Source organism: Bos taurus, chromosome 3 (genome assembly GCF_002263795.3).
Source record: "Bos taurus isolate L1 Dominette 01449 registration number 42190680 breed Hereford chromosome 3, ARS-UCD2.0, whole genome shotgun sequence".
Taxonomy (NCBI): domain Eukaryota; kingdom Metazoa; phylum Chordata; class Mammalia; order Artiodactyla; family Bovidae; genus Bos; species Bos taurus.
In genome coordinates, this window is record NC_037330.1 from 15,548,641 (window position 1) to 15,564,474 (window position 15,834).

Genomic DNA, 15,834 nt, shown 5'->3' on the forward strand with positions numbered 1-15,834 from the left:
CGGTTTGGGAGTCGCGCCTCCACCCGGCCCTGGGTCAGGACGCCTTCGTAACTCCTTCACTGCTCTCCGCTCTCACGACCGCAGCCGGGCTTTGCCGGATCAGGTGGGCTGGTTCTCCCAACTGCCCAGCTCACCCTCCGGTACCGGACGCCTGCGAGGCGCGGGCAGCAGGAGTGTATGAAGCATTTTATTAAACAGAAAGGAGCGGATGGGAGAGGGAGCAAGACGCCCCTTCACTCCGCGTAGGTAGCATCATCGTTGCTGTCGCTGTAGGCGGAGGAGGAGAGCTCCTCGCGGGGTGTGCAGACCGGGCACCGCTGCCGCATGTCATTCCAGCACGAGCGGCAGTACACTGCCTCGCAGTTCGGTGTAGGGCACACGTAGGACTCGGGCGTCTCGGGTGCTTGGCACACCACGCATCGGCGGCGCAGCAAGGGGCGCAAGAGCGGGCAGCGGCGGTGCAGGATGTCAACCAGATGGCGGCGCTGTTGAGAGACAAGGCGGGTTTAGAGCCGGTTGGGCAGCAGGCGAGAAAGATGGGGAGCTGCAGAACAGCGCTTCTTTTTGGAGAAGTGCTTCTTATCTGAAGTCTCAAAACCTGACTATGCCCATATGTTTGAGGAAGCTGGATTTGGCAAAGAAGAGCCCTGGAGGGCAAGGGTTCTATGGAAGTCGGTCCTGGAGAGCCTCCCTCACTTCGTGATGGAGAGTGAGAAGATGCAGCCGGTAACAGCAACAACCATCATCACATGTACTCTCCCGTAAATCGTAAATCGTCTTATTTGATTCTCACCGTGAGGCTGAGAAGTGAGTAGGGCAGATAAGACTATCACTACTGTGTTCTCCTACTCTACAGATGAGAAAGCTGAATCTCATAAATGTTAAATGACTCCCAAAGGCAGACTGAACAGTAAAACCTGTCTGGATCCAGGTACCCTGATTTCAAATCACAAGTCTGGCTCATTATGCTCCTTCTGTCTCCCAGCCTCTCTCCACACGTTTTCCAGGAATTCTCAGGCCACCTTATCAGGTCACTCTTTGCTCAAGAAACTCCAGGGGCCCCACTGCCTGCCAAGCAAAGGCAGGACTCCTGGCCTTGGCCTTCTGAGCCTTCCACAATCTGGTCCCTTTCTAGCCTCTGCTCCAACTTACCTCTCCCTGAACTTTACATGTTCTGTGCCAGTTTCTCCTTAGACTTCAAGCCCTGGCACTTGGTTGGCATTTCCTTTGGATTCTGAATCCTTGCACATTCTGCTTCCTCAACTGGGAATGAATGCCCTTCACATTTCCACCTGCCCATCAAAATCCAGTTAACTCCATGATTTGGTCATGGAATCACATTATGTTCATTTTGAGTGAGTTTCTTAGGAGATCTGGATCAAGATGATGGGCTAGAAGCACATGGAGCTCACCTCCTCCCATAGTATCAGTATGTTCATCAGACATTCATCCAGCCCGTACTGCATGTCATGGGAGTTGGGGAGGTCTAGGAGCTGGAGCGAAAATTTAAGCAAACATGGTCTCTCACTTTTATGAGCTTTTTTAGGGCTGATTAAATAAGAGTGGCTGTTCCTTGTGTTTTTAAATGATATTGGGCCCCGTACCAAGAAACTGTAAGTGAATTAATTCAATTCAAACAATAACTATGTAAGGCAGATCTCTTTTTAGCGGAAAAAACTGATGGCTTGGAGAGGTGATCATTTTCACACAATGACAACTAACACGTATATACAACTTGCTATGTACCTGCACTGTGAACTCATTTAATCCTTACTACAAACAGATGGAGTAGTTAAGTCCATTTTACAGAAGGGGAAAACCAAGGCTCAGCATTTAAGTCAGTGGTCAAGATCACACAGTTGTCGCAGTAATAATGGGAGGGGCCAGGATTCAAACCTCAGCTCTCTAGGGATTTCCCTGGTGGCCCAGTGGCTAAGACTCCAAATGCAGGAGGCCTGGGTTCCACCCCTGGTCAGGGAACTAGATCCCACCTGCTGCAACTAAGAGTTCACATTCCGCAACTAAAGATGCTGCATGCCTCAACTAAGACCGGGCACAGCCAGATAAGTAAATATCTTTTTAAAAAAATGATATTTTTATATTAAAAAAAAAACAAGCTCTCTGGCACCAGAGCCTCATAGCCAACCACCACTCTATTACTGATCTCTAGTGAGCAGGCCTCATAGATTTGTCCAACCTCCCCATTCTGCAGAGGGAAAAACTGAGGTCCAGTGAAGACCATGGCCAAGGTTACAAAGCTCACTGAGGGCGTGTGGATTGGAGCCTGGTTCTGCGGACAGTGTGGCCTTTCTGTATACCACATCCCTCTTCATGAGGCCTCCCTGATCCCCAGCCCACCTGAGTCCCCTCACCTATGGCACCTCCTCACACCCACCACACACCCCCCACCCCTCTGCTGGAACTGCACTGAGCTTCTATTCTGAAGTCCTCTCAGAAGAACCTGTGGCTTTGCCTTGGGCCCCTTGTTTCTGATGAACCCGTCTTGCTTTTCTTTGACCCGACTATATCAAATCTGATTCCTCCTTTTTGCCTGCTTCCCTATGGTCCAGGTGGCTCAGTTGGTAAAGAATCCACCTGCAATGCAGGAGACCCCAGTTCGATTCCTGGGTCAGGAAAATTCCCTGGAGAAGGGATAGGTTACCCACTCCAGTATTCGTGGGCTTTCCTGGTGGCTCAGATAGTAAAGAATCCTCCTGCAATGCAGGAGACCTGGGTTTGATCCCTGGGTTGGGAAGATCCCCTGGAGGAGGGCATAGCAACCCATTCCAGTATTCTTGCCTCGAGAATTCCATGTATAGAGCAGCCTGGCAGGCTACAGTCCATGGAGTTGCAAAGAGTCGGACACAGCTGAGCGACTAAGCACATCACAGCCCTATGGTCCACTTAGGATCTCAGGCTAGGCTGAATACTGGGTGCAGATATGGACACAGCCTTGACCTCCAGGCACTGGATGACCAAGGCCTTTGCATGCATCCCATCAGAACTCACTGAGCATCAGTAGACTTGGGACCTTGGTAGGGGCTGGATGGACTAAGGGGAGATGCCCCCCCACTCTGGTTCTGAGACCCAGAGGCACAGGTCTGGACTTACGGGAGCCCTCTGCTGTCTTGCCCGCCTCACGATGGTAGCCCTCCTCAGCTGGGTGAAGGCTGCTCTCTTCCTTAAGAGATCGTTGTAGAGGAACAAGATCCGCTTCTTCTCTCTCTGGGGCCAAGGAGACAGCACAGAGGAGGAAGACATCCCCCAAGGTGGGGCCGATGGGGGGCTGGGTGCAGGCTGGTGTGTGCGCACCTGAGGGTGGGGAGGCTGGGGGGCACACCTTGGGGAAGTAGAAGGCTGCGATGACCCTCCGGAGCCGGTAGCCGAAAGCCTGGAGCAGACAGAGGCATGCTAGGAGGCCGCTCGGTAGAGCTGCTTTCAAATAGGCCCTGGTGTTCAGGGGCACGGGCTGGGGCAGGCAGGCTGCGGGAGGAGGCGGGCCTGTCAGGGGCATGGCCCGGACCAGCTGGCCGCAACTCTGCACTGAACTCCCCATGTTCATGGGGTGTGGGTTAGGTCTCTGATTACCCTGTTATCTTCCTGCCTGCCCCTCACCCTGCAGAGCTGTGTTGTCAGTATTGTAGCCATTAGGCCCAGGAAGCTATTTGTTCAACATGGCACAGATGTAGAAATTTTCCATCATGGCAGAAAGTTCTACTGAATGACATTGCTCCAGAGGGCTGGGACCTTGGGGGACCCTCTGGACTCCTCTGACCCAAACCTGTCATCCTCCAATCCTTCAAGCTTGACCTGATGTTTCCTACTCTGATTCTCTAATGCAAACACACTGACCCCCATTTCACCATAGCCAAGGCCCAGTCCCCTAACCCTTTGTCTTGGAAACACCCCGCCTGTCTCCTCTCCCCGGGCCCCAGCCATCAATTCCTCTGATCCAAACTTTCAGCATCACTCACGCATGTTGTTTGAGTCCACCACCATCTCAGAGGAGGTGTTCAGGGCTCCAATGGTATTCCGAAGAAGCCGGGCAAGCATGGAGTCTCCCCCGACTTTCACTTCCAGTTTATGACTGCCTGATGCCAGGATAGAGGTCGTGGTGTGTGGAGGGAGTGGGGGAGTCAGGAGAGAGTTGGAGTTAAGGGCAGGATGGGGACTGGGTGGAGGGGAGAGGTCAAGGCATAGCAATACTTCTCAACCGCACAGGACTTTCCATCCCTTCACTGATTACTAATGCCTCCTTTTGACAGATACAAAGGGGAGTGGAAACTGAGGCTCCCAGTGACAGCTGTCAAGTTGCAGGGCTGATATTTGACCCTAAGGGGGGCAGGTAGGGGCTGAGAAGCGAAGGAAATGACAGAACTAGGGACTTCCTTTGTGGTCCAGCTGCTAAGAGTCTGCCTTCCAGTGCAGGGTTCCATCCCTGGTTGGGGACCTAAGCTCCCACACGCCGTGAAGTAACTGAGCCTGAGAGCTACAGCTACTGAGCCCGTGCTCTGGAAGCCATGCGCCACAACTAGAGAGAAGCCCATGAGCCACAACTAAGACCTAACGCCGCCAAATAAAATAAATGTTTAAAAATTGGAAGAATTGGGGTGGGGTGGCTGCACAAGGGTGGGAGTTCTCCAGGGGGTTGTCTCCTTGGGCCTGGAGCCTGGAGTGGGGGCTGGGCTCACTGCGGAAGGAGTACTGCACGAAGGAGTGGTGGCGGATAGTGTCGAAGATGGAGTAGAGAGCCCAGTCCAGGCCACAGAGCAGCAGCAGCAGCAGCAGCACCGGCAGTGTCTCCACGAGCTCCCTTAACTGGCCAGGGGGCAGGAGGGGCGGAGCTGGGCAGTGCTGCTGGTCCAGGCCTGGGGCCTCCTCTGAGCCCCCTCTGCCCTCCACCCCTCAGACCCCTGCTCTAGTAGGATCTGGGGTCCTGCCCTCGTGCCATCCTCACCACGTTTCTCATTTCTGCGGCCTGGATCGTGGGGTCCCAGGGGAAGATGACGGTTTTCTTCTCGGCTTTGCGGAGTGGCAGCAGCGTCTGCTTGCCCTGGGAAAAACGTCCCCACGGTGAGAAACACTGAGCACCCTCTCCTCTTCCCTTCTGCCCTCCTGGAGCAGGAAGGCACCCAGGGAACGGGACAGGGCACTCCTGGGCAAGGCTGCGCACACTCACTAGCTTCTTCCTGCGTTCATCGATCTGACAGAAGTAGGTGCTGATATAGATGTTGTCAAAGCGGATGTCCCCGTTATAGCTGTCCATGTAGGAGAAGCACCTGTGGGTGAGGGTGTCTCCATCACCTCCAGGTTTACTCACCCCCAACCCTGGGCTTCCCTGCTGTGGTCAGTCAGCTGACCACCCAGCATGCACCAAGCACCGTCTATGTCCTAGGAGAAGGCCCTGCCCTGCCCTCCAGCACCCCCACAGTCCGGAGAAAAACACGCATGCACATTCTGCTGAGACATAACAAAGGTGAGGAGGGGAGGGGGGGCTGTGTAAGTGTGTGCCTGGGAGGTAGGGGAAGGTTTCCTAGGCATGGAACTTTCAGGAAGAATATCAAGCAGAGGAAACATTAGGAGCAAAGGAGGGAGACAAGGAAAATCCCTCAAGGATGCAGAAATCGCCCGATGCATTGACTCCCACGTCCACCTCGCATGCCCCTGCCTCTTGGCTGAGCCCTCAAAACATCTCCTGGGAGCTCACTTGAAGCAAAACTCATTTCAACCATCATTTCCCTTCTCCTCTGATACACCCCTGAGTAAAGCGATGTTTTCTGTGTGAGCGTGTGTGCACGCGCAAACCTAGCTTTTCTGTGTATCTCTCAAAGTCCCACATAATGCTTCAGTTTCCTGAGGAAAAATGTTAATTGTTGGAAATGTGTTTAAAACTGTAAAAGTACATTAAATAAGCTCTGTAAACTGTGAAACATGATTTCCAATGCTATTGGTTCTGGGACCCTGTAAAAATCTTTGCCTTTCAGATAGAAATGTCTGTAAGTGCAAAGAAAGACTGTGAGCGCCCCCTTGTGGGAAGCACTACCACTGCTGGTCTGGGCCTGCGGAGCCGGGTCTCCTCCCCTCCCCGGCTCAGCCCCTCCAATGAGTGACCTCACCCAGGTTGAAAGCCTGGAAGTGGCTTTTGACTCTGTACCTCCTTCCTTCCCTCCGCAAGCTGGCTCTGCACCTTCCCCCACCTCCCTCCATTTCAGGCCAACTTCCTGCCACGCCCCCCACCCCCACCTCCATTCCAGCCTGGCTCCCTAACCTCTGACCCACCTTGGCCTCCCTGCCTCCAGGCTGCTCCAGTACGGCCTGCAACCTTGCCACTGGGGGGCAGTTCAGGACCCTCCTGCAGGGATTTCCAGACTGTTCTGACTATGCCCGGTCCTCAACCACAGCCTCTGCCTTCCACATCCCACAAATGCTGGATTCCTGACCCAAGAGAATACTTTTCCTCTTCTTGGCTGTGGCTCCCCATCTGCAGCCTTTTGAAGCTCAGTTATGGCCCTTTCAGCGGCACTTCCTCAGCTCCCATATCTGTCCGTAGTACAGCCTTTGAATCATCTCTGTCTTGTGGACGCCTCTTCTACCTCCCCTCAACCATGAGCGTCTTGCGGGCAGAACCATGGCTCATTCATCTCTGTCCTCCCACAGGGCTCTGGACACACACATAAACACTCACTTGCAGTCTAGGCCCCACGGACAGGGGCAGAAGGAGCAAGAACCCCTGCGGCTGCCCTTGTCCAGCCCCTGCCCATCTCAGGCACATGGGGCTACAGACAGGAAACAGAGGGTCCAGAGGTCGGCAGGGAAGCAGAGTGAGGCCCAGCGCAGTCCAGCTGGACGCCAGGCTGGGTGGGGTTGAGGACTTTGGTCCAAATGGAGGGAAAGTAGCTGCCAACACAGCAGGCGGGAGAAAATGAAAGCAGAATTGGACGATAAAAATGGCACAAAGTCAGAGCCAAGGGGAATATGAAGGGCAAGAAAAAAAAAATCAAAAGTCAAAGCTAAAAGTTAAAAAAAAAAAAAGAAGTCAGCGTCGGGATAAAGGCCGGAAGGAGGTAGATAAATGAAGACGGTCGCCCTTTTAAGGTGGTGGGAACATGGGGTAACGTTTCTTCTGACAAAATGTCCACATTTCCTTTAACTTTGTGTAAACAACGAACCCAGCTTTGTAAAAAGGCAAAGTCAAAGGCGAAGAGCGTTCAGATTCAGTCGAGGAGGGCTCTGCAGCCCCATTCCTGGCCCTCCCTCAGGGCGAGGCCGGCGGGGAGGCTAGCTCCGAGCGGAGGTTGAGGACTCACGAGTGGAGGACCAGCAGGAAGGTGCAGGAGAGCAGCACGTGCAGCAGCCCCAGGGTCCGCTCGAGCTGGGCCTCCTGGCGCCTCACGTAGTCCCGCACCTCGGTGCTCACGTGTTTCCAGCTCGTGTTGAGGCCCAGCACCCCAGCCCGCCTCTCCTCCTGGTTGGACGGCACAGGCGTCACCTCAGAGGCCCAGACCCAGCTTCCCAGGCTGGCTGTGGCTTCTCCCCCCGGGGTGCTTCCCTCGTGCTCTCCTCCTCCCAGGAACTTCAGGGGGGCCTCTGCTTTCTGTTCACCGCCCTCCTTGACACCGTCTTGCTCCTTTGCACCTCTGTGAGCTGACACCCTCTCACACCTGGCTGCCCCTTCCCACAGGCTGGACACCACCACCCCCCACCCCCGCCATCATCCAGTGCCTTAACCGCTCCCCCCCTTGCCCCCTCCCTCGCCAGCCACCTCTCCTGCGTCCTCGCCCCACTCTTCCTCGCATCCTGTGCGCTGTGGCCTCCTCCTCCCACTCCCTACCTCCCCCCACCTCACACTGCCCCTCTCTTACCTTGAGGTTAATAGTCGCTGAAAATTCCCCCTCCAGGCCATGAATAGATTGGTTGAGGGAGTCATAGGTCTGCCCAAAGTTGCCTTCCACTGGGATGCGACTGCGGCACCAAACTTCCATCACTGCTGGGCAGTGGGACCAGGTCAGGGGCCTCCCTGTGCCCGGCCTCCAGTCTTGCCTTTCCGTGATCCTCTGTGTTTTGTCTCTCTACCCGTGACTTCCTTTCTTTCTTTTCATTTTTTGGTGCGACTTATGGAATCTTAGTTCCCAGGCCAGGGATTGAACCTTGGCTCTTGGCAGTGACAGCTTGAAGTCCTAATCGTTGGAGTCTTAACAACTGGACTAAAAGAGAATTCCCTGCCCATGGCTTTCTACCACCATGAGTTTTCCCCTTCTTCACTCCCCTTGAATTCTTTCCCCCATTTTTTTCACCTGTCTATAACCATACCAAACACTAATTATGATAGCCAACACTTAACAGAGCAGTTCCTCTGTGTGCTGGCTCCGTTAGCTGCTTTTCATGTATTATCTCCTTAAATCCTCAAGACCCCTAATGGGATAAGTACTATCATGATGCCCATCTTTCAGATGAAGAGACAAAGCAGGAACTTACCTGAGTCACAAATCTGGTCAGCTGGAGACGCTGGGCCCTAAGGATGCCGTGTCCTCAGAGCCCAAAGCCTCCCCTCCTGACTGCCTTCCTGCCCGACACCTTCCCAAGGTCCCCCAGGACTCAGATCCCTAGCCCTGGTGCTCCCCACCCTCCTGCCTCTGTGCTCACCCTTGGCAATGCTGCAGAAGAACTTGAACTTCATGGGCAGGCAGAGTAGGTGGTTGAGGAGGGGCACCCAGATGCGCTGCATACACACTCCATGCTTCTGGTCAAACCAGCGGCGGCAGCTGAACATGGCCTCGTTCACCACATCTGCAGGAAGGGCCAACGGGGGTCTGAGGTCCCCACACCCTGAGCCGATGCCCGGGCCCCTGCCCTGCCCAGGGACCCCCGCTCACAGGAGCAGCGCAGCTTAGTCTTCAGCTCATACGTCTTCTGTGTAGAGAGGTGGTGTCTGAAGGCTGAGGCAGCAGGGGCCTCCTCACCCGGGGCTGTCTCTGAGCCCTCGGCATCCTTGGGTGAGAATCCACTCTCACTGTTCACCTGGACATCCAGTTCCTCAAAGGAGTTGGTGATGTTCTGGGTCTCAGCTTTCAGCGACTCTTTGCTGCTCTGGGGTTGGAGGCAGGAAAGGGATCAGGCATGGTAACTTGGAGCTTCTGTGCCCGACAGCCTGTCTGTCCCCAGCATCCCAGGCTCGGACTCTTACCTCCAGGTACAAGGAGCCGAGGCCTGGAGATGGGCTCTCATCTCAGATTCTCCACCGTTTGTAGGCCTTGGGAGCCCTCTCCCCTCCCCAGGTGCTGCTACTCCACTTACCTCCCAGGCTCCCAGCTCCTCCCAACGCCTCCCATTCCAGATCCTTGCTAGTCAAGGAAGGTTCCCCAGGTCCTTGACTTTACCCCTCATCGCTACTCAGGCCACTGTGCCACCTGCACTATCCCAACTCCAAAGCCCCAAGGTCCTTGTCTCCCCAACTCCTCAACTTTCCAATTTTTCCAGATCCCAATCTTCAGTCTTCCAGTACCCTATTCCCTCATCCCCTGACCCTCAAAATTTCCCAACTCCTCAAGGCCCGGGCCCCCAGTTTCCTGACATTCTAGCTCAGCCGCCCAGAGCACTACCTACTTGGGTGTTTGGGAATGTGTGTGGGATGTGCCCCAGGGGCCAGGGGGTAGGAGCTCTTCTGCCATTTGGTGCCCAGAGACCAGGGCAATGCTTGGGAACAGTTCTGCCCAAATGCCAGTACTACTTGCCCTGTTGTGAAACTGTAAGTCCAAGGTCCCTGCTCTCAGCTCAGGTCATCTAGGCCCTGTGGGGAGAGGGACCCCGAGACCCTGCCCGTGTAGGGTCCTGACCAGCAAGTCCTTGAACACTGCCCGCAGCGGGGCTGTGGAGATACGCCAAGCTGTGCGGGTGTTGTTGATCTGCAGCTCTACCGTGCAGCCGAGCGATGCTATCACCGCGTTGAGGTTGTGCCGCAGGTTGGCCACTGGTCCTGAGGGAAGATGCCCTGGTAGATTACCTCCCTCTAGAGCCAATTAACTTTCTCCAGCCCATCCTGAGCTCCCACTCTGCGGGCGGTGACCACCTTCTAGAACTGTACATTGATGGGGCCCAGAAGCTGGTGAGAGGTCATCTCATTCAACCCCTGATTTTTTTTTTTTTTTCCTTTTGTAAATGAAAGAGGCTCAGAGACTCAGAGGAACTCTCTTAGGGGACACACAAGTCAGAATAGCTGGGATTAGACCCCCCACTCTTTGTTCTTCACCAAGCCTGGCTCTCAATGGATAGCCCACCCAGAGTCACTGCTTCAGTGTCACTAACTGGTACCCAGGGGCACACACTCACCCTCATAGATGGCGGCCAAGGCATATCCCAGTACAAAGAGCCTGCCCTCTTTGCCCAGCATCTTGGGTATTAGCAGAAGGCTGGCACAGCGAATGTGAGGCGAGGTCCCCCAGCCTATAACCCCCAAGCCTGTCAGGAGAGCCCAGGAAGTGGTGAGGCAGAGTAAGAAAGCTGCCTCCCCCACCAAGTTTAGCAGAGGACCCACCTCCCACAGCTCTTTTCTAGAACCGTCACCATACTGTCCTTGGAAGGGCTTGGAGAGGAGGCCAGAGATTGAAAAGCCAGGGTCAGTGATTGACTTGGTGCGTATGTGAGTGTGCGTATTTGTGTTAGGGAAGGGGGCCAACATTTTCCCTTTCCAGGCTGGACTCACAGGTACCCTAGGTACTGAGGGGGCAGAGAGAGCAAGAGGTGAATTCTGGAAACAGGTGTTGGTGCTCAGAGCAGTCGGAAGAGAGGTCATAGCCACCTCGATATCCCTGCGCTCTGACACCTACAGCTCTGTCCCTAATTTTAGCCTTCGGTCATGTACCTCCTGGTGTGTTTCGGCAGCTTCACATGTGTCTCCCTGTGGTCTCTGCAGCGAGACAGTGAGCTCCTTGAAGCTCATAATCCAGGGAGAGAGACAGACGGGTAAACAGATGACTACAACGCGAAGTGCACAGGGAGGTGCTTATGGAGAGCTGTGGGAGCCCAGGAGGGGGCAGGCGTTTCTGCGGGGAGGGGTGGGGCTGGGAAGGCTGGACAAAGGCGCGAGGTGACAGCTGGGCCTGGGCGATGAGTAAGTGTTGTGAGGCATTCCAGGCCAAAGGAGTAGCATAAACTGGTCAGGGAGCCCAGAAGATTCCTGTGTGGATGGAGTGTTCTCCCAAAGATGGCCAAGGCAGACCCCTAGTCCGTACCCTTCTCTCCATCTGCTCTGGCCTCACGGAGTCCCCAGCGTCTCTCCTGGGAGCTGCCTCGTCCCTTACTTCCTCTCTTGCTAACCTAGATTTCAATTTTCTTGAGGCAGCCAGAGTGATCTTACAAAAACAAAAATCGGATCCTGTTCCCCGCTCTGCCTGAAACCGTGCAATGACTTCCCATCTCTGCTTGGGATCAAATCCGGACTCCTCTAACACCATCACCAGACTCTCGTGATCTGGCCCCTTCCCACCTTCAGAGGTGACCTCATCCTATTCAGCCCTTCGCCCACCGCGTCCGCCCACACTGGCCATGTTGCTGTTTCTGGAACTTGCCGAGCTCGCGTGTCCGCCCGGGTCTTTGCCCTGGCTGTTCCCCTGCCAGGAGCTCTCCTCCCCTAGCCTTCACCTGGCGGCTCTACCTTGCCATACAGGTTTGCTGCAAACCCCGTCAGCTGCCACCTCATGGTTTGTTCTCCCTTCTTCCTTGCTAACACAACTTGGGTTTTGTTTCAGGGCAATGGCCTGTCCCTACCCTGGCCCCTGGGGGTAAATCTGGATCCGTCTAACCCAAGCATGCTATAGTAGGGCATCGAAAGGGAGGTGATTCTGTGGTCTTGGCCTTTTGGCCAAACTGAGGACGATAGTGGACAAATAGTCGCCCTACTTTCTGAGGGTGATTGTTGACTGAGGGCTGCTCTACCTTCTAAAGAGAGCCTCATGGAGTTTGCTATCTGGGCATTCCCCAAAGAGCAAAAGAGGTGTCTCACCCCTCTACCCCAACCAGCCTAGACAAAGACAGGGCCAGAAATCGGAATTATCTGGAAGTGGAGGGAAGTGGTTAGAGCAGGCAGACATAGGGGAGGATGGGTGTTCACTTCCCCATGGCACGTGACAGACTCCGAGAGCACCCTTCTGAGGCTGGTGTTGCAAGAAGGGGAACCTGGCTGACCCCTCCCAACTGGACACCCGCTGAGCTGCAGAGACTGGCACGGCCACCCCAGGGCTGCCCCAGAGCACAGAAAGGGAAGAGCGTTCATGGAGGAGGCCAACAGGGCCTCCCAGGAGTACGGGGGAAGCAGGCACATGGAGCGTGGTACTTCTCATCATGACAGGGGAGGGGTGACTTCAAGGGGTCCTGTGTTCCCTGTTTGGGAGGGCAAGGACGTTTCCTTTGGGACAAGCATACATATGGAGGGCATGTTAAGTCGCCTCCGTCATCCAGACTCTTTGCGACCCCATGGACTGTAGCCCGCCAGGCTCCTCTGTCCATGGTATTCTGCAGGCATGAATACTGGAGTGGGTTGCCATGCCCTCCTTCAGGGGATCTTCCCAACCCAGGGATCGAAACTGCATCTCTTATGTCTCCTGCGTTGGCAAGTGGGTTCTTTACCACCAGCGCCACCTGGGAAATAGAGAGGGCAGCAAGCCTCAAAGCCATCTGTGGGGGTCCCATCTCAGAGGGCTGCCTGTTTAGGGGGAGACATCCAAAAATAAGAGTCTGCAGGTAGCCTGTAGGAACTACAGGGAGCTTCGTTCAAGGTCAGTCAAAGAGAACTGCCCTCAGCAGGAAACCGGGCCCCACGCAGTCCACACAGAGCCTCCAGCCAGACCATGAACAGGGCCCCCTGAGACGACCAGGGTATGAGGGAGTGCTGCACAGAGGCGGGGGAATTCTAACAGTATCGATGACTTCAGACTTTTGTCCCTTTTCCTCTAATTCTTCTAATCCCCTTTCTGACATCAGAAGAGCCAGAAAGGGAAGGAAGTGGAGAAAAAAAGTGAGTGAGCAGGCTGTGCCTCTTGTCCGCCGCAGGACCCCACTCCACGGATCAGGCCTGCGCTTCGGGGCAAGGGCGTGGTCAGAAGGGAAGATGTTTGAGAACGACGTGAGATTGAAATCTTGACGTAGAATGCACTGGACTGGACCTTTTAAGCCCCGAAAATAGTCATAATTACTGAAGCAAGACTAGATCTTCTAGATTTAAATCACAGAAAGCTAAGGGTCTGTGTGAGAGGTCATCAGTGGGGAGAAATGTGGGAAAACAGCGGTCAGAGAGAAAGTAGTTTCCTGTTGGACTACATCGAGGCGGTTGACTCAGTGAGCTGGGGACGATGCCACGTCCGTGCCCCTTGCCTGGGAGAGGGTTAGAAAGGACACATGCTGCAGTTTGGACCAAAGAGGTGTGGGGGAAGTCGGCTGGGGGGTTACAGGAAGCTCTTTGTTCTTATAGGAGACACGAGGAGGGAATGCACTGGTCTTTTGAGATTGTCACGTGGGGACGTGGCGTCCGGATTTGCTGCAGCCATTTTGTGACCTGAAGAGAAATGATCTACAGGCCAAAAATGGCAGAGAAAAAAGTCAAAAGGAAGCTTGGTTCTTGGTGGGTTTACTGAGCTGCCGAACTATCCAAATTCCCAAACTACTCTACGTTGAAACTTGTTAAATGAGATGTTAAATTTCCTCGATGGTTAAACCACTTTTAGGCGGGTTTTCTGTTCCTGTGGCTCAACATGTCCTGATGCAAGGCCTCCCTTCACGTCACCTTCTCTCAGAAGCCCTCCCTGACTACTCTCCAGCTAGTTCCCAATCCCTTTCTATCACATTCCCCTGGTTTACATTTTTCATACCACTTGGAACCATCCAAAATGCTCATGTCTATTTCTTCATTTATTGTCTAACTCTTCCCGCTAGAATGTAAACTTGAAAGAGAGTGTAAACTCAGAAAAAACTGTGTGTGTCGTGGGGAATAGTTAAAAGGAATTAAGAGGTACAAGCCTCCAGTTATATAACAAATAAGTCAGAGATATATAACAAGGAATTTGGTCAATAGGAAATATGACCAATATTTTATAATAACTTTAAATGGAGTATAATCTATAAGGATACGGAATCAAAAGGTTGTACACCTGGAACTAATATAACATTTCAAATTAACTGTATTTCAATTAAAAGCAACATGTTCAATAATATTGTAAAAACTTTGTACAGGGAAAGATGGTTCTTAGACTTATTGTGGTGATCATTTTATAATGTATGCAAGTGTCAAATCACTATATCGTATGCCTGAAATTAACATAATATTGTACATCAACTATATGTCAATTAAAAAAGAAATCATTATAAATTTATAGCAGTCACTGCACATACATATATAGACACACATGTATGCACTATATACCATAATGTATGTATGTGTATGTAATGCATGTTATATATATTATAAACTCTATGGGTCTAAAATTTAAAAAGTGAGCTGAGTGCTTGTCAACCTTGTTCACTGCTGAATGAATCCTCAGCAGGTGCTTAGTTAGTGCTAAATGAATGAGTGAATGAATGAATTGAATTTATCAGAAGCAGCAGGAAACAAGATCAGAGAGGTCAGGAGAGATGGGGATTATGAATGGTTTTGGGGTTTATCATGGGAGTTAATCTCTGGAGGAGGAAATGGCAACCCACTCCAGTATTCTTGCTTGGAGAATCCCATGGACAGAGAAGCCTGGCAGGCTACAGTCTGAGGGGTTGTGAAGAGTTGGACATGACTGATCACACACATAGGGGTTAATAGGGAGTCCCTCAGACTGGGGAGACTCTTGCGGGCAAGGACTGTGTCTTCTGTGGACTGGGGCCTCTTCCCTCTGATCTCCCCTCAAAACCCAAGATGAGGCTGAAATTACAAGGGACACTTAGGAACAGAAGAAACAAGAGGAGATTCCTTCCTGGGCACCCAGGGCTGTACCGTATCCCTGCTCTTAGCCCAGCACTAACCCACCAAGCTGTATAACGTCACCATCTTCTGATCTTCATAGATGTTCATAGGGTTCACCAGAAGCTGAAAGAGACCTAAAGATACAGGGTTCAGCCAAAGGTCAAAAGGTGCGCCCCACCTCTGACCTCTGTTCTGTACTCACCTATGGCCAGGAGCCCGCCGGTGCCTGCCCCCAGCAGGAAAGCGCTGACGGGAAACTCACCTGGCTGGCGCCATAGGAATTGGTTACAGGATCTGGGCAGCCCCCAATTCAGGAACCCCTGCACCGCTGAGGGGTCAAACGGTTTAGCCCAGCAGGGCCAACATACCACTCTTCTGGCTGGGACATGGTTCATTAGGATTAGGGGCGGCAGACAGGTGGAGGATGGGGGAACTTGGACAAGGGTGGCCGGGACGCGAGGGACCCTGGGGAAGTGGGGCAGACACGAGGGAGAGAAGAAAGGGCTAGGCCAGCGGAGGGCGCTGGAGGAGAGGGGTGGAGGCTGTGGGCCCCCAAAGTGGGGGAGGGGCAGGAGTCCTGGAGGAGAGACTGGGTGAGAGGAGTGGGGGCCAGGAGTTGCTTCAAGTCACTGGGAAGTGTCGGGGTCTCTGGTGACTGACTCACTGGTGTGGGGTAGTTTCCTTTGCCCTTTTGCTCGATTCTGATGAGGTCTAATGGCCATGAGTCTGCTATGGGGAAGTCTCTCTCATTCCAGAAAGCTCCTCGAGGATGTCTTTGGATCAGAGGTTCGGCTTCTGTCTCCTCTGCCTCACCCACAGCTTGTCTGAGGGCTGTGTCTTTTAATTCCTCAGCTGTGAAATGTGGAGATTAGAGACCTTACCTATCCCTTTGCAAC

The 15,834-nt window shown here is 53.4% G+C and overlaps 1 protein-coding gene across 3 annotated transcripts; it reads right to left on the bottom strand.

Annotated features, from left to right (window-relative positions):
* Positions 1-174: 174 nt before the first annotated feature.
* On the bottom strand, positions 175-15,833 carry DCST1 (DC-STAMP domain containing 1). Of its 3 annotated transcripts, NM_001192543.3 has the most exons (16): positions 15,603-15,660; positions 15,141-15,266; positions 14,998-15,072; positions 10,327-10,455; positions 9,834-9,973; positions 8,874-9,087; positions 8,644-8,787; positions 7,863-7,984; positions 7,308-7,465; positions 5,180-5,279; positions 4,958-5,053; positions 4,692-4,818; positions 3,975-4,091; positions 3,341-3,483; positions 3,112-3,225; positions 234-485 (listed from the first exon to the last, which is right to left on the bottom strand). In NM_001192543.3, the coding sequence occupies exons 1-16, from the start codon at positions 15,658-15,660 to the stop codon at positions 234-236; spliced, it is 2,115 nt and encodes a 704-aa protein (NP_001179472.3). The 3 variants fall into 3 exon arrangements, with proteins under 3 accessions (XP_059740537.1, NP_001179472.3, XP_059740538.1); XM_059884554.1 differs by having other exon boundaries at positions 175-485; positions 15,141-15,833; XM_059884555.1 differs by having other exon boundaries at positions 370-485; positions 3,341-3,391; positions 15,141-15,833.
* Position 15,834: the final 1 nt, after the last annotated feature.